Raw genomic sequence first — 22374 nt, forward strand, 5'->3', positions numbered from 1 at the left:
AAACGAATGACCAAGTGTTAGGAATAGTAGGGAAAAAGAACAATTTAAGATGAAATTTAAAAGAGGAAGATAAATTGGTTGGGCCATTGGCTGAGAAAGAACATACCATGAAGGACATACTAGAAGGTGTGGTATCAGGAAGAGAAGGAGGGGCAAAGTAGACTACAGTTGATGAACGGTATCAAAACAGAAAAATCGTACATGAAGATGAAGAAGTTAGTTCAAGAGCGTGGAGCATGGAAACTTCCCAGTTGCGACAAGTGACCTGCCAATAACGATATAATTTCATGTCATATAATAATGATGATGATATAGTTTCATTACATGAGACAAAAAACTAACGATTATGATACTACTAGAAAGTTCCGATGCTTAGATATATTTCTAATTGCCTTTTCGTACTGATTTGAATTTTTGAATCTAATGAAAATATTTTTAAAAATATCCGTGTATGAGGTCACGAGAAAAGTGACCTCAGATCTGGGAGTTTTCAGATACCGCTAAGAAATTTATCTAAGAGTAAGCACACTTTATTAATTGCATGACAATTAGTTATTTACTTCTGAATACAGAGTAAATGTGGATGATTAGGCCACTTTTAACCAAATGACTTGCTGCTGCAGCTTTGTTTATTACCTTTAATTGCATGTTTAACATATTCTATTAATATTTTTTTAACCAATATTTACAATGCAAAATCATTGAGAACATAAGCATAATGCAACGATGAAAAGCTTATTTTTTATTTCTGTAAACTTTTCTGTGTAATCCTTTAAAATGGAGAAAAGAAGAAATGAAAAGAAGAAAACTTCCCGCCAATAATGAATAAACAATAGTTTTCTTCTAAGTATGCGCAGTTATGAACGATGATTCGAAATGTACAAAAAGTGCACTAGAACTTCACATTATATTGTTATGTGTACGTACCTCTTGAACTTGAGCACTTTCTGTATTTTTTTGGTGTCATCTTTTACTTTCCCTTTCTGTATATATGCATCCCCTAAGACCCACACAGGTGATTAAAAAAAAAAATGACTCGAGTAAAGCATATCTCTTTACAGTGCATTAAGTAGAAATTTCATGAAATATGAAAGAAACTGGTTGCATAAAATATTAATAAATAGATCAAGGTATTTAGAATATTTAATATATATTAAATATTATACATTATACTCGATTAAGGTAAAACAATGATTGAAATTAACAATAAAGCATAATAATGCATAATTTGAAAAAATGTAAAGCATAATTAATTAAACAAAAAAATAAAGCATAATGTGGGTTGCTCTAATGATCTTGATAAAAACTTCTTTTATTCAGACTGTAACACTAGTTTTTGTTGTGATGTTAATTATCGTGTTTTGTTCTGGATATTGTCCATATTTCAATTTTAATTTGTATTTTGTTTGCATATATAATATATTTGATCCTTTCCTGTTTAAAAGAGCAATAAGGTAAATGTTATAATGGTACTCTTTTCACAATCTTCTTAGTTTTGCCCGATAAAATAATATAGATTTTGTTAACCTTCAACTTATAATACGTATGAATGGCTCCAAAAGGACCTAAAATTAAACAACTTCTATGTCGTTATCTGAATGTACCTTCTATTATAATAGAAGATACATTCAGATAACGGCATAGAAGTTGTTTAATTTTAGGTCCTTTTGGGGCCATAATTATCGACGTTAAGTGTATAAATATTTGAAATGAGATTAATTAAGATGATTAAGATAAAATATGAAAATAATATTGATATAAAAGTAAAATATGATATTATATACATTGTAATTTATATATATATATATAAATATACGAGGGTCATTCAGGAACTTAAGCAATTAGTATGTAATAGTTAACGGTCCAGCATTTCTCTTTTTTACTTTTTTTTAAAAAAGGTCCTATTGTTCAGGCGTCACATACAACAATACTTGTATTTCAACATCTTTATTAAATTTTTATTTGTATTTGTGGGCAAAATGTATTTTTAAATTATGCACAAGCTGTTCAAGAAAGGAAGAAGAAGAATATGAAAAGAGATATAAATGTAATTTCTTTTCTGTTGTTATGCGATTATATTTTGTTATGTTAGTGATTTGACGATGTGAGTTTAGTTGTCATAGCAACAAAAAATAAATAATGAATAAGAAAGGATTCATCTCGTAAAACTTACATGTACGATTTTTAAAGAGTGTATTTGTTTAACTTGTTACGTACTACAATAAAAGGTAATATCTTGATGCAGTGTGTAAAATGGATTTTGATATATCAGTAGCCTTAGTTATATAAATATACAAACTGAGGACGTTTGAGTTTACGTTACATATTTACAATAATATGGAGAACTGTAACACATGTAAAACAGCATATTAAACATTTGAAAAATCAACAAATAATACAAGAACAAATAACGTGTCTGGAATATCATATATTGTCAGCGTAGATGTGGAGCATAACAAAATTCAGGATCTCCCGCCTAATTTGGGATAGCTGGCAACTCTACCTACTGATTTTAATTATTTTTTCACTTTTCGTAATTATTGCTTTTCCATATTCACGATATTTTACTTTCAACAGTCGGGAAATCAACTGCATCTATCGATTTTCAGCTTCCACAAATAACACACCATTAATGCTTTAAAAATCATTATTATTTTTTATTTTTTAATAATTGTCATCTGACTCGAAGAAATTAGAGAAACTCAATAAGGTTTCAAGTTTTATTCTTCTGGATTAATGTTCGAAACGATTTCAAGGGATTCCGACTTGTCAGCTAAAAAGCAATTTTTTCTCATGCTGTTCGCTACTGGATTATAGAATTTTCTTCAAGGTTTCTGCTGGATTCTCTTTTTATGAAAGTTAATCTAAATATTAAATTAGTTTGTTACGGGTTGAAAACAGTTAATTTACAAATTGCCCCACAATCACGTCCATCAAAATGAACTTTAGTTACGAGCTCATTGGGAATAGCTTACCATTCCAATCTCTGTTTTCTAAAGCTATTTTATATTTTCTCGCTTTATTAAAAAGCATAAACTTCTTGCAAAATCTCTTATGGCAGTCATTAGACAATACTGAAGAAACACGAATTCCACCACAATATCTACACTGAGAAAAAAATGTAGGTGGCGTATTTAAAAAGATAGGTTACATGCGTAATTCCTGTAGTTTTTGGACTTAACGTACAGCAGACGTAGACTATAACTGAAAACGCATGTTTTATAATACTTTCTGTATAAGTGTTCCATGCATACGTACTTTGCGTATGAAGCAATGTAGGCAGTCAGGATCTCACATACAAATGGACGTATATAACATATAGCTGACGAAGGTAACATAAGTATATGCATGTGCTATACGGAAAACTGTTAGATGTCAGACATCCTGTAACGGCATGATGTAACATCTAAGGGCAGTGTCTATGTAGCATACGGATAACGTATTCTCCGTACTGATTTCTATAGTAAGCGAGAGGATACCGTATATTTGTACAATATACCGCTGTCCGGAGAACGGAGTTTTCTTTGTGTATTGTTTAACACCCACATGAGTATCACCGCACTCGTAAGCCAGTTGCTTTTCTCATGCATTTTGGATAACTGGCTCCAAATTACGCATTGTACACAACAGAAAATGATGATACTGAAATAGCTGAATCTTGAAATAGGCGAGTGATCCAAGCATGGCTAGCACTGTAGTGTACTGTTGCAGCACCGAGGTTCGGTGTTGCGGTTAGCTCAGACCTGGAGTTGCGGTTAACACAAACCTAGAGCTATCGATTTGATACGTAAATGACGTGAAAATAACACTGTGACGGTGTTGCGGAACTAATGAAGGAAGGAAAGCGAAAGTAGGAACAACGTCACGCTGATCTTTCTGTATATAACAGATGTTGTTACTAACATCCCAAATATTATAGTGAACGCAAAGAAAGGCATCACGTCCGCCTCAAAATCATATATATCAGATAGAGACATCTGTGTTGTAATTTTAAGCATACATATCATATTTCAAGAATATCATAAATACCTAGTAATTAATATTGAGAGCTTTTATTGCTTGCTATGAGCAACGCTTTAACCGGTATATTTGATATGTATAAAAATAATGAACAATGTGTTATATAGGATGGCCCAAAAGTAAGTATACAATCCTGCATTGATTAAGTATGACAATTTATTAAGATAATGAGTTATTTGCTTCGGTCTATTCCGCATAAGTGAAAGGACATTGAAAACAAATAATAAACTAGCCTCACTCAAACCTATATAGATAACAACAAGTAAATTATATAAAAGTCGATCAGTAGGAGGCGGTGCACCTCCTTTTGGGACACCCTGTATCTCCTAGAATCTTTCGCGAAAATAATTTTGTGAGTGTATGAATTTTTTATGACATTTACATGAGTAGAAGTGTTGCCATTTGTTGTTCCGGTGTTCATTATGTTCCTCTTCGTCGCTAAATACGTTTCATTTCTCGTAACCACTTACAAATAATTTGTGCTATACTTCGTTATCAAGTATAAGAGTCATGTACGTTTAATAAGGAAGAAAATGTTTTTTTAAAAAAATAATTATTTGGCAAATTATATATAAACCTACACAAATGTTGTGTTACTGAAACCACCTCTCAGATAGTACTTATGTCAGATACTTCATTTAACGACTACCATTTTAACATTTGACTCCAAAGTGCAATGGAGCTGAAGTAGCACCAAGATTGTATCAAAATGGAACATATCTCTTGTAACAAAGATGCATTGAGTTGAATGGCCACAATTATTTTTACTGTGTGTAGACAAAAATAAAACTGATCTCTATGATTGGATCGCAGAAAAACGGCTGAACCGTTTTTTAAAAAAAGAATTTGAATGGTTGTTACCTACCGAGGACTGGAGAAGGAGGAAGAGGGGTTTCAACATTTTTTCTCAAAAATTGAATATCTCCGTATTACTGGAATTTCGATATTTACCAGTATTTTCCTAATTGGACTTTATTTCGTTTATTTTGTGCTTAACTAAACACAGCAGGGATACGAAGACAAAACTATCGAGGACACATGAACCGTTCAGATTCCAAACCGACTAACTCCATCAAACGAGATTTTTCACTAGTGTGCATTGTAGTAACTTAGATACAATGTATTTAAATAAGAATGATCAAATGTTTACACATTGTAGTGGCAAATTGTTAAACTATGGAGTTAATGGTTTTTGCCTCTGAAAAGAAAGTATCTTTTCCAAGTAAAAAATGTGCAGAACTAAAAAATAACACAAAATAGAATTAACCGGTTTACTTTCTGAACGCCTCACCTATGCTTTTCCACTAGGAACCGAACCCAGGACCTGTGCATCAGAAACACACGCGATAACCTCTAGACCAGTTGGGAAAGCCAAAATGATTCATAGAAAGAATTATAAGAGGAGTATGAAATTATTAAAATGTAGTTAGTTACATTAAAAGAGCTAGAATTGTATTTTATTTATGTATCTAAGAAGATTGAAATGCAAACTCACATGTACCAATGGAAAAGGTAGTTCTTCGACTTCAGGATAGATGTTCTATGAATCCTATTCTGCTATTCACTAACAAAATTATAGAGGTAAATTTTATGAGTGCAACAGTATACAGGGGAGTTCCTATAACTGGAAGGTGATAGGCAAAGGCAAAAATTAGAGTTATCGAGTTTTTTGAGTAATCAAGGTTCAAGTTATAAAAAAGGCTGATATTCTCCATTCCTCATTGAAAAGTGATTATATAACATCTATAACTCAAAGTTTTATCCGTTCAACCTCTATAAATCAAAGTTTAATTCGTTCAACCTCTATAACTCAAAGTTTTATTCGTTCAACCTCTATAACTCAAAGTTTTATTCGTTCAACCTCTATAACTCAAAGTTTTATCGTTCGATCTCTATAACTCAAAGTTTTATTCATTCAACCTCTATAACTCAGTTTTATTCGTTCAACCTCTATAACTCAAAGTTTTATTTGTTTAACCTCTATAACTCAAAGTTTTATTCGTTCAACCTCTATAACTCAAAGTTTTATCGTTCGACCTCTATAACTCAAAGTTTTATTCATTCAACCTCTATAACTCAGTTTTATTCGTTCAACCTCTATAACTCAAAGTTTTATTTGTTCAACCTCTATAACTCAGTTTTATTCGTTCAACCTCTATAACTCAAAGTTTTATTCGTTTAACCTCTATGACTCAAAGTTTTATTCATTCAACCTCTATAACTCGAAGTTTTATTCATTCAACCTTTATAAGTCAAAGTTTTATTCGTTCAATCTGCATAACTCGAAGTTATGAAAGTTCCTTAAATTTATTGACGTAAACATAAAATATTGTACATGTATTGTTTTGGAGGGGGGCTTTCATGTTTAGACGAATAAAACAATTACACTACACATTAGTAACAATAACTGGACTATCAACAATGACAATTAGCCCTATGTAAAAACATAGAGAGTTATCCAGGCCACATCAAGAAAAATTCAAACTTTGATTTGTAGAAGAAATGAAATGAAATCTTTTTTAACGTCCACGATTATGCCGGTTAGGCTAAAGGAGACGGTGATAATCAGAGATGAGTGAAATGCTGGAATGAAGAAAGTGGGAGGAAACGGAAGAACCCCGAGAAAACCCACAAGCACGGTGTTTGCCCACCACAAAGTTCATACGGCGCGAGCTGGGATCGAACCAGGGACTCCAAGCACCGGAGGTAAACGCTCTACCTCAGAACCACCGCACCGTTTCATTACACCTGCCGTGCGGACATTGGGTGAATCTCTAAATGACGTATAGAGAATGTCTGACGCATTTATGTAACATGCGTTTAACATGTCAAGCTGATATGATTTTTATATCTTTCTGAACCTCCTAGCTCCTATCATTATTTCATTGACAGCTGTGAAGTTCCTTTTCCCGCCACATTCGAAGCTGTCTAGCTCCGCCCCTATCCATTTCCGGACTATATGTCATATAAACTTTATTTCTTGTTTTGGTGCCAGGAAACTGTGAGTTTCATTTTTCATCATGGGACACCCTGTATTGGTATAATTCAAAACCAATTTTAGACCTAGAAAAGATAATTTCAAAAAAATCTATTTTTATTAGTAAGTCGGACTAGAGTTGAGTTGAGTTGATTTTGAGTTTAATGTCCCGTTCAGCAGCGAGGCTATATGAGACGTGGACCTACTGATTAACGTGGAATCCGAACCACATGAGCTCCCGCCAGGAATCGAACCCGGGCCTTCCACCCATAAGTCGGACTAGAATTTCCTATATTATTTTTATAGTAAGAAGTAAGTCGGACAACGATTAGCGTTCTGTCGTTTTCGGTATTAAGCTTCGGTATAAGGTGGTATAATTTCGAATTAACACTGCATTGCCTATAAGCAATAAATTAAATTTTTAGATGATGTGGTCTTCTCTTTGTTACAACGTTGTTGATAGTGAAGACTTCTAAAAAATAAAAAAAAAAACACTGTGTTGTATAACCAAAAACCAATAAAATAACTTGTTTTAAGAAATTAAAAAAATCGTTTAAACCTCGACAAAATGCAGTTTCTAGCATTCACTGTGGCTCCATCCCCCACCCCTTGTTTATAGAAGCTTATCATGGTACACTTCATTTCATGTTCAGAAAAAGATAACATTAAACTTCGTGCAAGATAAATATTAATTATATAAATATTTCAAGATAATTGAAAATATCAGTTTATCTTCACTGCAAAAAAATGGGGGGGCAGGTCCCCCAGCCCGTCTAGAACCGCCATTGAATTTGAGATACCGAGGTTTTTAAATATTTTCATGAAACCCTGAAAATAAAATTGACTTATCGACGTTGTAATTTTTAAACATTCGACTAATAGAGTTTATTTTAACATTGATTAATATGGGAAGTTCAAGGGAACAAGAAACAAAAATTGAGTTATCGTGGTCCAGTTGTATAAGATAGTTTCATAACTTTGCAATACCTAAATAAAAGCAGACTGCTCATAAGTTGTACAAAAATCGTCAATGGCACCCGTGATACACATTTTTGGACCGATGGGAACGTTTATATTGCAAGGTTCATTGAATTTATGTTGTATTTTGAGAACTAAAAGAAAAAGAAAAAACGAAAATAAAGGCACTAAACAACCTCTATATAGAGATCCTGAAGAAATAAAATAATGTGTTAACATTAAAGTATATAAATTTTGTTTATTAGAAATAATATAGCTACAACACATACTGAAAATAGTACATACAGAATAGCCAGCTTTATTTTTATCTTAGAAGTTTTGTCCAGTTTTCTTTAGGAAAGATATACTTTGTTTTGTAACGTCTCTTTCGAAACGCGTTTCATCAGTCTATTTCTAGAAGACCAAGTTAAACATTAAGAAAAAGAAATAATAAAAATGGCGTGAAACTCTATCTTTTGATGTCATCTTGGTTAAAGAAGCCATATAGGCACCAGATCCTTCCGTCGTTGAGGAAGACAACAAAAGATTTTTCGCCCCCCCCCCACCTCCACGCCCCACCTAATGAAATAAAAGTGAGCGAAAGGGGGACATCGTTGTCAACACTTCGTGCAAGATTTTTTTCTTCTTTTTTTTTCACGTCTTGAGAAAAGGAGTAATTTCGCTGAGAGGATAATTTGGCTCTTGTTCCAAATGGTTCACCAACATCACCACTCGTGTGTGGAAAGCCATCTTCTGGAAATCTCTCGAGAATGTGAGGAAAAAGAAGAGGAAGAGAATCGTAAGAGACCATTCGGCTCCAGAACTTATTAACAGCAGATTGAAACCCTGCAGAAAATAAAAACAGAAAGTTAATAAATAAAGAGAGAAAATTACATATTAAATAGTAATCTTAAATAAAAAGAAAAAAACAAACTTTAACAATTTAGTGTAACCGATTACTGTATTTATGTTTATGCCATTTTGTTAGTTCATCATTTTATACTACTTTGTATTGGAAACATAGAAAAGTGAAAATCAGTGACCCAGATATACAGAGCGAGTCGAAATGATGGACCCGATTTCAGAAGTGCATTCTGTGAAATATGTTGTTGTGAGGCATGCGCTCAGACAGGGTAACTTACAAAGTTTAGTTTCCACACCAGTGTTTCTACTTTCTACGGCTGAGAGCTAGCAGTGAGCAGTTAAGGAAATTGGCGTTGATCTTTCTGTGTTCTTGATTATAATGTAAACAGGTCTGCACTGTAAAAAATGAGGTGTTGAAACAACACAAAATGACTACCACTTTAGCGTGTTACTTGTGTGTTAATTCAGCACAAAGTTTTTTTTTTTTTTTTTGCTAGCCGCTTACGACTAGCACCCACCCAAAGGGTTACACCCTTTATTAAGGGATGAGGGAGGAAAGGAAAACTGAACGGAGGTAGGTAAATGGTGGATGGTTAGAAACCAGTTTTTATTTATTTCTTTATTTCTATATAAACCAAAAAACAATGTGGAGGGAAGCATCAATTCGCAGCAGCGGGACTGTCTTTGAGCTGCAAGGACATTATGGCCTTTGACCATAATCATTCAATTAGGATGGGATAAGATGAGAATGAGGTGCAGTAGACATCACAACAACAGGGAGATGGTTAGAGTAGACACTTGCATGTTATCTTCTGATCCAGGGCTACTCTGGATCGTGATGTAGACAGTGGGAGGCCTAGTGAAACAGTAGGACTACTGTGCAGTAGATGGAAAAATGAAAGATGAATTAAGATGCGTGATGAAATCGGCTACGAGAGGAGGGTGAAAACTATCTGGCTGTAGGGAGTAGTAGTAGAGAGTAAAGAGTAAAGATAAGGGAGTATGACAAAGTAATGTCGTTTTACGGAAGGTGGCGTCGAAGTGCATAGTGTCTAAGAGAAGCGGATGGTGGTTCTGGAAGCGCTAAGAGATGTATCGTAAGCGGAGAGTTTCAAGATGATAGAGAATATGGGGAAATGGTGTACGGGCGTATAAATCACGGGTGGGGCTAGGAAGACGGATTCGGAAAGCAAGCCGGAGTGCATGGCGTTCCAGAATTTGAAGGCGTTTGTAGAAGAAGGGAGGAGCATCGAACCAAGCTGTAAAGCCATAAGTGAGGACTGGTCGGAGGAATGCTTTATACGTATTCAGAAGTGTGGTAGCAGAAAGACCCCACGTGGTACCGGTCAGGCGACGAAGAAGATTAAGGCGAGAATAGGCCTTTTGACAGATAAACTTGAGGTAGGGAATCCATTTGAGGTGTTGATCAAAAATAACGCCTAAGTAGGTGACTGTTTTACTGATGGCAATAGGAGTGTGCGAAATGTAAAGATGGAGGGTGGCGAGGTTACGATAGACACGGGACCCTTGGACAGGTGGTAAGAAGATGATCGCCTGAGTTTTTGTGGCATTGATGGTAACTTGCCACGGGTGGCACCAAGAAAGAAAGGAATAGATGGCGGGTTGGAGTAAGAGATTAGGGCGAGAGATCGTATTTCCTGTAGGAAGAAAGGCAGTGACATTGGCATATTGAAAAAGGGTGACATTGGCGGGTAGAGTAGAAAAATCTGCGACATAAAGAAGATAAAGGAGGGGTGAGAGAGCCGATCATTGTGGAACACCTGAGTGAAGGAAAATGGGATGAGATAGATGATTGTTAATGGATACGTAGCTAAGGCGACAGGTTAGAAAGTGATAGATAAGACGAATGTAACAATAGGGTAGATTGAAGTGAAAGAGTTTATAGAGAAGGCCCAGATGCCATAACTTGTCGAAAGCTTTTTCGAGATCAAATAACAGAAGACAGGATGGTTTGGAAGTGTTGAACTGGTTGGTGATGAAAGTAGTGAGACGGAGAAGTTGATCTGAGATGCTAAAGGAAGGGCGGAAACCAGCTTGATGGAGAGGGAGTAAATTATAAGAAGTGAGATGGGTGTGGAGACAGGTGACAAGGATACGTTCAAGAATTTTGCTAAATACTATTGTGAGTTGGATGGGGCGATAAGAGGAAACTGCGTGCGCTGGTTTGTTGGGTTTAAGAAACGTTAATGTGGTAGAAGTTTCCCAGAGTATTGGATAAAAGCCAGTGCGAATGATGAAGGTAAAATAACGGAAAGGAGGTAATGTAAGACATAAGGACCTTCCTTGATATAACGATATGTGATTTTATCTATGCCGGGGGCAGTGTTCTTTTTTCGAGAGACAGTTTGACAGATTTCCGGGACAGTGATGGGGACAGTGAGTGGATTGTTTAGAGGAAGCTCATGATCGGGGTGAGGTTTTAAGTTCGGTTTGGAAAGGTTTACATGATCAGTAGGATGGTGGCGAATAGTTGGATCAGACGCAGTTGGGGTGTAGATACCTTGAAGATGTGTTGCAAAGGCGTTGGCTTTGGTAGTATCGTCTGAAAGAGGATGATCGCCATCGAGAAGTGAGTAGGGAGTACGGGTACTTTTGCCGGTGAGATGATGGAAACGCTTCCAGAACTTGGTGGGATGAGAGGTGTCAGCAAGAGTGTTGCACGTTTTAATCTAGCTGCGGCGCTTGTAAGCCACTAGATAATTATGGACTGTACGTTGGTACTGGCGGTGGAGGCGAAGGGATTCAGGATTTCCTGTACGGGTAAAATCTCGATATAGTTGGCGGGAGCGTGTGATGAGCGAGAGATAGTGGGGTGGGAGTGGCGATGGGTGTGGTCTGATTACAGATTGTGGGATGTATTTCTGCGACGCTGAGTGAATGGTGTTGGTGACAGTGTCAAGAGTCGTGTAGAGTTCTATTTCTGCAGTTGGAAGCGAAACATCAGAGAGGTTTTCAGAGATGTAGGAGCGGTAACGAACCCAGTCAGCTTTATCGAAACTAGGAGCGGTACGAACTGGAAAAGACTGGGTATTAGAACGGGATTGCCGGAGAAGGATGGCAAGTTTTACCGGGACATGGTCGCTCCCAAGGGGGTCCAAGACCGTGATCGCACAGCGTGGAGAGAGATTGGCGGATATTATTACCACGTCCGGGATGGAGTTACTTTCGGGACGAGTTAGTTTGGGAAGAGTATGAATGAACCCATTAGTGTGAGTAGTGATATACGTTTGAAAGTCTAGTCTCTGGTGGGCTGAGCGGTTATGGAAATTCAGATCGGCCATAATAATGAAAGAGCGGAAATGAGAAGAGATGTAGTGAAAGAAGTTTTGAGGAATGGGATGACCGGGACGAACATAAAGAGTAGCAACAGTGACAGATAGATGTTTAAAATAAAGCGTAAGAATGAGATGTTCAGGAAGATTAGGAACGGTAGAGAGATGCTGGCGATAAGGAACACTGGGTGGAAATCCGATGGCGACTCCACCATTAGCACGACGTGCTGCAAAAGCATTATCATGTCGAACTAACTGATAACCAGAGATACGTGGATGGAGGCGCGGGGTCAGATAAGTTTAGTTTAAAAGAAACGTAGTAACATGTTCTTCCCGGAGTAGTTGCTCAAAAAGAGGTTGATGTCGTGATAGGGAACGAATGTTCAAAAACAGAAAGTGCAGTTCCATGATGAAATCTACAGCGAAAGTTAGTTTATGTGAGAGATAGTGAAGTGAGTCACACTGCTGTTTGGAGCACATCGGAGTGAAAATAAACAGTAGGACCAGAATATGTGGCTTAAAAGTCGACGTGAAGGATGGCTTTTGCTGTCTGTTGAAACTGTTGTAAAATGTGATGACAAAGGAAAGGATGGATTTTCTGAAGAGTAATAGTGATGAAAGAAAAGAATTGATTGATGGTGATTCGTTGATATACGGATGATGGCGGAGGAACAGTGGTATCTTGAGTCCCGTGAGGAGGAGAGGAGCAACAAGTTCTGGCTTAAAAGGTTCGGCTGTTGGTCGGGCTCTGCATTTGTAGCTATAGGTAAGGTGATTAGAACCATAGGTACTGCAGAGTGGAGATTGCGTAAGATTTCTGCATGTTTTGATAGCTTGAGGTCCGGAGCACAAACCACATTTGGGTGTATTCGGGCATTGAGAAGTGTGATGTGAGTTGTAGACTTGACAGATCTCACAACGGACGGGGTGGGGTGCCGGTGATTTAGAGGATTCTACTCTGTTTTTTACGATAGATGTAAGCGCCATGCAAAAGAAAATTGTCGATTGTTGATGAGGAATTGTTAAGCACACGGACCATGTACGTGTTTCCAGAGGCGTTTTTGATGCGGATACACTTAAGGATAGTGTGTCCGTCAAGTTTGAGTTCCTCGGCAATCTCTTCATCGGTATAGTCAAGTCGTACCCCTCGAATAACAACTGAGAGTGCTGGTGATCGATGAGGTGGTGGAGGTTGTTTCGTATTAGATGCAGGTAGTTTACAAAGATGAGCGTTCTTGCCAAAGATTTCATAAGAATATGTATTTAACAGTGTAGCAGCCAGGTTGGAGTCGGGACTTTTGATAATGATGCCTTTACGGGTTGAGACTATTTGACTGACGTTTGCACGTGGAATGTATTTGATGAGTCGAAGGTAGAGTTGCTTTAGATCCTGATATTTTGGGTCGTAATTGGTAAGTAGAAACGAAGATACTACTGGAGACTGATCATTGCTGTTTATAGGCGGATTCTGTGAAGGAGGTAAAGGTGGAAATTCTGCGTCCATGTCGAAATGACCTGAAGTAGTAGTAGATGATGATGATTCACTAAGAGTATGAGGACGTTTGGCTCGTGGTGATTTTGACTGAGGATCCTCTTTAGAACGATGCGATCGTGAGCGTTGAGGACTAGGTTGAGGTTTACCACGGCGTTCCTTCCGTTCAACGGAAGAGCCGGAATCAGTGTGTGTGTCCTGTAGAAGACATAGCTAGTAAAAGCCTAACACAAAGATGATACTACAAATATAGGTATCAGGTAGTAGATTGAAGACCACCCATTCGGATAGTGGTCTAGGTGAGGAAATGCCCCAGTCTAAACGTGTCGCAACGAGCTGCCCTTGGCTGAGATAAGTCTGATAGCTGTTGCTCAGCGAATGTCTGACGAGCAAGTCCCAGGATCGTGGACAGGATTACAAAAAGCAGCTGTGCTGACGTTTGTTACGTCACAGCTGATGTGGTCGATATCGCTATCGACCTGAGAGATGCAGCACAAAGACATCGTCTTCCGAGCATATCAGAAATAACTAGTTACTACCTGAGAGAATTTGCGTTGGTATTTATCGTTTAATATGAGCAACGCTTTGCGAAATATCTTTGGCACTTCTGCGAAGTAACGAATAATGTTCTATGTTTTCAGTAATCGGTCACAAAAATATTGTTGTAAACCTGTGAATCGTCTGAAAACAGTAACACAGGCAACAGTTCTGCCATCTTATGTTCATATATGCTAAGACACAAAAATAACAGATAAAGAAAACAGATGGAAGCATAGCTATCTGTGTAACTGTTGGCAGGCGATTCACAGGTTCACAACAATATTATTGAGACCGATTACTGAAAACATAGAACATTATTCGTTACTTGGCAGAAGTGCCAAAAATATTTCGCGAAGCTTTGTTCAAATTAAACGATAAATACGAAAGCAAATTATCTATCTATGTCTTTGTGCTGAATTGACACACAAGTGACACGCTCAAGTGGTAGTCATTTTGTGTTATTTGAACACCTCATTTTTGCTGTGTGATCAGTGTGCAACAGCATGTCCGTACTACGTTTCGGAGAGACCCGCCTATGGGGAAAACGAGTCGTAAGTGGTATGAACATTTCAGACTTAGCGTTAACCGGAACGTGTTACTTACAAAAGGTTTAGCATTAGATAGACTATCAGTTTGATGTGTGCCGTGTTACGCGAGATGCTCACATAAAGCACTTGTGATATGTTTGACAGTTTACCTTGCTTATCACATGCATTATAGTAACATATATTTATTAGATTTTACAGAATTAATTTCTCAAATCGGGTTCATCATTGACTTGTACTGTGTAGCTATCTATTTACATTACAAAAACATCTAAGTCAAGGTGACCAGAACTTTTACTTTTAAAAACGGGACGCATACGAATCGGCGACGGGGGGGGGGGACTTCCACATTGCATTTTGGGACTCAGCAGTGTTTTCAATTTAAAAAATATACAAGTAAGAATGATAACACAGCGTTTCTAACTTAAGTACTACCCAACAATACTTTTAACTACTTCAACACTCAGAATTACCACTCAATTCCCACTTGAACCACAGACCACTCAATGTTCATTTGAATATTCAAAAGTTCTAGGCACGGCTGAACCTTTCCAATGAGTGTTGGTACGGAAAAGCATAGAATTAGCATTGACCATTTATATTTTGAATAATAATTACGGGACACCTGGGTCATATTTGCTTAAAAACGGGACATTTAGGCGTCCCGTTTGAGAATCAGAGAAAAACGGGACAACAGTTGAAAATAAGGGACTGTCCCGGCTAAAACGGGACGTCTGGTCACCTTGATCTAAGTCTAATTCTTAATGCTTAAGAACCGCCGCTCTGCTACATTCACCTCCTGTCCTTATTTGAAAGTGGATACTTACGATGTTTAACATGAACGTGCTTCGCTGTTTATAATTAAAACAAAGGCTGTATTAAATATAAGCAAAGTTGTAATTAGTTATATAAAATCCATCGGCATTTATTCTATGTCAAGTACAATATAATTTACGTAACACGGCACAGTATATAAACTAAGACAGTTGTTACCGTTACCTTTAGGACAGTGCAACATTTAGTAACTAAGCAATCTGAACACCGTATATAAACTACAGACAGTTGTTACCGTTTACATTTAGGACAGTACCACACTCAGTAACTAATCAACGTGAACACAGTATACAAACTACAGATAGTTGTTACCGTTTACCTTTGTAGCAGTGCATCATTTAGTAACTAAGCAACATGAACATAGTATATAAACTACTGACAGTTGTTACTGTTTATCTTTATGATAGTGCAACATTTAGTAACTAAGCAACATGAACACAGTATATAAATTACAGACAATTGTCACCGTTTACCTTTAGGACAGTGCAACATTTAGTAATTAACAGACAGTTGTTATCGTTTACTTTTAGGACAATGCAACATTTAGTAACTAAGCAACATAAACACAATATTATTATGTACTACAGACAGTTGTTACCGTTTACCTTTAGGACAGTGCAGCATTTAGTAATTAAATCACATGAATACAATATATAAACTTCGCAGATATAAGAATACAAAGTAGAAACTGGATCCAATTGGCTAAAGGTTGAAGTTAATGGAAAGCTTTTGTGAACGTGGCATTGAATCTCCGGCGGGTTTCATAGATTTAGTTAGTAAGTTACAAAACCAGAAACGTCACTTAATTAAGTATTGATTGATAGCCCAACTTCTCAATCATTTCTACAACTCTGATTTTTCAAGAAGTGGAAATTCTTTTCAATATATAACTGCTGTATATTCTAACCAATTGTAGGGTCTACAATCATGTTCGCCAACTACGTGGGTGCTCCGGGGCTCCAGCACCCACACAAATAATAATCTTGTGGGTGCACCGCACCCACAAGATTTTTTTACTTTAATAGAAACAAATAAAATAAATATTTCTTACTTCCCATTATTAAAAAATAAAAGCAATTAAACCATTGAGATGGAAGTTAAAATTTCTAACCTCTAAAACACAATTGTTTGTTTCAAGTATTTGTGCAAAGAAGCAACCATACAATACACTCACCCCGCCCTTGCCTGTCTTTGGCCTAGTCAAAGGCAGTCCCCATAATAATAATAATAATAAAAAAGAATGGAACTATATTTGAATAAAATCCCACATTTTCGGCTTACTTTGATGTTTATTTACAAGTGTCTCACTACAATACGACTTATCCTTATAGTATCGGTATATTGTACTTTATCGCAGCACAGCTCTTTATGATAGTGATCATAAACGATTTTAACTAAAAGGAAATCAATCAAAAGATATCGAGGCTCCCCTGAAAACACGTCCCCCATCAAGGGCGCCCATGTTGTGGTTTCCAAGGGGGGGCTAGTATAAGTAAGGTTTCAAATATAGTGTCAAATTTTGCTGTAACTAATGTGAAAATTCTATTGGGTTTTCGATATTCCCAAGTACAATTTCCTCTTAGGGGGGCAATCGCCCCACCTTGCCCCCCATGATGAACACCCTTGTTCCCCATGTATATGCACCTACATAAATTTCGGAAAGTCGGCGCCATTGTCTACGATGGCTTCTTTGCTGGGTGAGATGGATTTGGCGCGTTAAATCCACAAAGGGATTAACTACAGTTTTGGTTACTTTGAACATATTTATTCTTTTTTGAGATCTCTATCAGAATCTCGTTTCAGAGCTTAAAACTCTCATGTCTAGATATTGTAAATAACTCTTATGACGTAAATATCATACCAACTTTGTCTCTTTCCCTGACAAGTTTGGTAACCGAACTTGATTTCCTTGTGCTCTGAGGTCCCAAATTCTATGTAACTAGTGAAGGTAGGTATTCAGTGTAGGCTTTGTTTGCTAGACGTGGCAATAGCTTTTCAATTATTTAGCAGATAAATTATTATTTGTTCATATAAATATACCTAGACAATGGAAATTCCAATTTTTGGAAACCATATATTTACATTTGCTGTATGTGTTATAAATATTTTATAAAGCTGTATTCACACAAGAGTCTAATAAAATGGAACCATACAGATATGGTTCCCGGTGGAAAGCTAAAGACGCACAGCGATTCCAAATGTTAAATATTTCTGCTATTATCAATATTTATTTGGTGTCTAGTGAATTTTCCTTATTTCAGAGCTTCGGTACATTGATTTTTTTTTTTTAAATCAGGACACAAAATTAAGGAACTCATTGAGTATATAGAGTTTATCCGTAAAGTAATGAGACTAGGTCTGGTAAAGAGAAGTTATCGATTCGATCGGTACAGATTGTTAAAATTCTTCAAAATAGTCTCCTTGGGTCTCGATACATCGCTGCCAACGCTATGAAAAAGCTGCCTGAAAATCAGGTGCCGTAACCTCTTTTAGAGAGACTGTGACAGCTCGTTGGATACGAGAACATCGTCGGAGGAGCGGTGATCTTTCAGGTTTCTCTTGAGTTTTGGAAACAGAAATAGTCTGGTAGGCTCTCATCGGGGTTGTACGGTGGCTGCGGCAAGGTTCCAACCTCTCTCCCCGCTAGGTTGGCGATCACAACGAAGGCGGTGTGGGCTGGAACGTTTTCGTAGTGGAGATTCCAGTGATCAGCAATCTCGGTCGTTTCCGTTTGACTGAACTGTGCAGAAGCGCAAGGGCTTCTTTGTAGAAAAGGGTGTTGACGGTTCGTACTGGAGTCATAAAAGCTCAAAAACAGCTTTTGCGTCACGGGTGGTCCTCACTGTGTTGGAGTTCGGATCGAGACTGCCGCCCGGTGCGTTGCTTAACTTTGACCCTCCCTACAAATCCCGCCATAGGAAACCGCGCTGATGGCGACCAGTCTCATTACTACTTTTACGGACAAACACTGTAAACAGACTGTGAGTTTGTTATTAAATCCCAATGTTATTCTTTCACTGTCACGAATTATTTCCTGAGGTATATTAAAAGTTACTTGTACCGCACAGAAAAAATATTGACCAGAGTAATCAGAAACTTGGTTGGATATACACCAAGGTGGGGTTGGAAGAAGGATCGCAAATACGTTTATGGATGTTAATTTCACTTGAACTTAAGTTTTTCTTGTCTTGCTTTTTCACTTTCTAATCTCCACATTTCAAGAACAGTACGTATGGCAACGCTGGGAGAAATAAGGTAGTAGTCTCATGAGAAAACCAATGTACTTTCTGTAATATTGGTCGTTTTCTGAGATGTAAACATTCTTAGGAAGTGCACCGATCTCAGCACAAAACGAAACCTAGAACTACCTTATAAAACCGGTGTAACAATAACCTGACATTTCTTATTCAGAAAAGGGGAAGTTTGCGAGCAGCAAGCCACGACAGACCTCTCTTCCATTCCAGGCCTTGCAAACCCGACACTGCAAAAAATACAGAAACTACTTTTAGACACAGTAGAATACTGTACACATTACTGACACTCTTTGAACACTTCAAGATGACACATATTCATCCCTTGTAAATACTGTTTTGTATATACAAAATGTCATCACTTTGTTTTCGAACAGTTTGCCGAGAAGAAATATTTTAAATATGTCACACTAGAAACTGTATTCCTAGAATGAACGCTTTTGGACACATGAAGCACACTTTATAAACACTATTTCATCCAAAAAATTTTGCCTCAATATCTGTACTAAAAATGTTTCAATGATGTTTTATTTTTTACAGTGTAGCGTTGTAACATAAAACCTCACCTATTATTTTTATTATACATGTTTACATGTTTATTTAGATGTGCGTTAATTAATTTCATATATGTGTGTAGGTATAACATTACGAGGTTATCATATTGATAACATGTATCTTAAAACAGCGCTCGAAATAATTATTTAAAATCACTGTAAGTTGTACGTATGAATTATTAATTAATAGAAGTACAGTGCATAAAATAAATTTTGTTTGAGTGCAAGGATTTAAGCTAAAGACAATCAACTTACAGCACAATAAACTTTCTAGATGACAGTACAAAATACAAAATCGCTACATATAAAAGGATCTTCCAGAAAACAAAAGGGAATGATTGATGTCAAACACAAAAGACAAAGCATGTGAGCAAGGAATTAGGAGTATACTGTAATGTCTTATAAGTAGAAGGAAGCTAAATAACGGTCCGGGTTAGTCTTTTCCCCTTCACCAATTTATTATAAAATTTGTTAAACACAGATGTCTTTGATTACAGAGACTAAAATAGCGTCTATCTTGTTATTGACCAGATGAGAGGAAATAGGTGTTTTGCACGATGCTCCCTCTCTCAAGGCAGTCTCCAAGGCACCTGCAGGTTCTGGTGAGTCTTGAAGGAAAGCCCCCTCAGCCCAAGGCAGCTTCGCAACGCATGGTTGTAGTAAGGGTTTCTAGTCCAGAGCGACCTCGGGTAAGGATAGGTGTACCCCTAGCCCAATGTGACCTCAGGGCACGGGTTGGTTAGTTGATCAATTGGTCGACTGATGCCGAGTCCCTCGGTGGTTGGGCTTTTATCTGTCTTCTTCGGGTCCTTCCGTGAGGTCCGTCTTCTTTCGGCGTTCCTCGGTGTCTTTCGTGTCGGCTTCTCGTCTGCTACGCTGTTTACAATCAATATCACGTGTTGTGTTGACATGTGCTTTTGTCGTGATGTGGGGATCCTTACAATACAAACTTCATATCTCATTCTATTTTTCAGCATATTTGCCATACACACTCAATCACTTATCATAGCATGACTGGTTCGATCCCAGGCCAAGTCAGTTGGTGGTGGACAACATTGTGCCCATGAGTTTTCTCGGAGTTCTCCCATTTACTCCCACTTTCTTGTTTCACCAATTCTTCCGTTATCGATCACTTGTCTAAATCCTAATCTCCCTTAGCCTAAAGGGCATAAGGGTCGTTGGGCGTTAAGCACAAAGGTTTTATTTCATTTTTATCATAGCATGACATCAGTTTATCTACACGTATACCGTTCAACTGCTGATGACCTCAAAGACACTCTTTATTTTTTCATGGTTGAACACATGTACATGGTTGAATGCATTCGTGACAAAAAAAAAAAAGTAATGACGATATAAAACAAGTAATAGTATCACCATCAACGACGCAGCCAGCTTAAATTTCTTGTTGGAGGATCAAATGGAGGAGCAGAGATTTTTTGAGGGGGGAAGAGCAGGTAATCTTTTGTAAACCGAAGATAACAACAGCATTATATTACTTGGCCTAAATTATAATAGGCCCTTGGTTTATATATATTATATTGGGCCTATATAATATAAGACCCTTGGTCTTGGGGTCAGATGAAGAAACTAAGGGAGAGGCCGCTTCTTTTAGCGTCGACTGGTCACGTACATCACGTGAACGAGTTTCGTTTCTCACAGTGATTGGTTGGTTGGTTCATAAGAGTTTAGTGTTGCTTTCAGTAGCGAGGCTATATGAGGCATGAACCTACAGCTTAACGTGGAATCTCAATAGCCTGAACTTCCGCAAGCTACACTGCATGAAAATGAAAGTTTGAATTTTTAACGGTCCATCAATACATCTTCCTTCACTAGGCGTGCAATTCGAAATATTAGTTCGGAGGGGTCGAAGCTTTAGGAGGGCATTCAACTCTACAAGCCACAAACCTCTATGTAGTATTGAACGAGTAGTATTGTTCTGCACCCGAAAAAACGATAAGTAATTGTAAAATACTTCCACCAATATTTCTAGAAAAAAGGATAGATCTAGATTGTTTTTATAAGAGAAAGCGAACAGATGAAGTATAAGATCAAACTTACATGCTAGCTAGGGATGCGCACGAGTCGAGATTTAAGCCTGTCTCGACTCGTCTCGAGAAAATGCTGTCTCCACTCGAAAATATGTTTCTGTCTTGACTCGTGTCTCGAATCGACAGTTTCTGTCTCGACTCGACTCGAATTTGAGACGAGATGTCTCGAAATTCGAGTCGACACAAAATATACGAGTTAAAAAGTACGCAAATATCAGCCAGAATATTATGAATTAGTAACAAACTTGTCACTATGTCCACCTTTGGCACGGATAACAACGGCAACGCGTCTTGGCATGGGCGCAATGATCCTTGGTAGTCGCTGGAGAGAGTTGGCACCACATGTAATTCTCATAAATTCCGGGAAGGAGGGTGATGCGCTCTGACGTCACGTTCAATCACGTCTCAGATGTGTTCGATTGGGTTCAAAGCCGGCGAGTTGGGGGGGGGGGAGCAGCACATCACTTGAAAATCGCCCCTGTGTTCTTCGAACCACTCCATCACACTCGTGGCCTTGTGACATGGTGCATTATCCTGTCGAAAAATGCCACTACCGTTGGGAAACATGGTCCTCATGAAGGGGTGTACGTATTCTGCAAGCAGTGTGCGATACGCCTCGGCTGTCATGATGCCTTGCTAGAGTTCCACTAGACACATGGATGCTCATGTGAATGTTCCCCAGAGCATAATTAAGCCGCCGCCATTGTCATCGTCCCACAGGTGTCAAGGAGCTGTTCTCTTGTAACACGACGGATTCGCACCCTCTCGTTTCGTTCTTGGTATCCAAGCAGTCCATTTATTGGAATATACTATGTAAAATAGTCTCGTATCATAATATGTGAAGTACATACAACAAATGTTACATTATATATTATCCGTAGCTCGTGATATGCTGCAACACATTAAAGCCTCAAAATAGTTGGGGAAGCTAATAATCCAGCCCAATTGCGTTCATGGGAACGAAAACACAATAATTATAAATGCTAAATTACTATAGAC

At 37.7% G+C, this 22374-nt stretch overlaps 1 protein-coding gene across 2 annotated transcripts in view; it reads right to left on the minus strand.

Moving 5' to 3' along the window:
* Positions 1 to 8187: 8187 nt before the first annotated feature.
* The window catches only part of LOC145660696 (DNA damage-regulated autophagy modulator protein 1-like), a 208221-nt gene continuing 194034 nt past the window's right edge, over positions 8188 to 22374 (minus strand). For both annotated transcript variants that reach the window (XM_081726046.1, XM_081726045.1), the window contains exon 7: positions 8188 to 8800. In XM_081726046.1, coding sequence (XP_081582172.1) covers positions 8609 to 8800 — 192 coding nt within the window. In that variant the 3' untranslated portion in view covers positions 8188 to 8608. The remainder of the gene's footprint in view (positions 8801 to 22374) is intronic.

The sequence above is a fragment of the Thermobia domestica genome, chromosome 9 (assembly GCF_964235325.1).
Source record: "Thermobia domestica chromosome 9, izTheDome1.hap1.1, whole genome shotgun sequence".
Lineage (NCBI taxonomy): Eukaryota > Metazoa > Arthropoda > Insecta > Zygentoma > Lepismatidae > Thermobia > Thermobia domestica.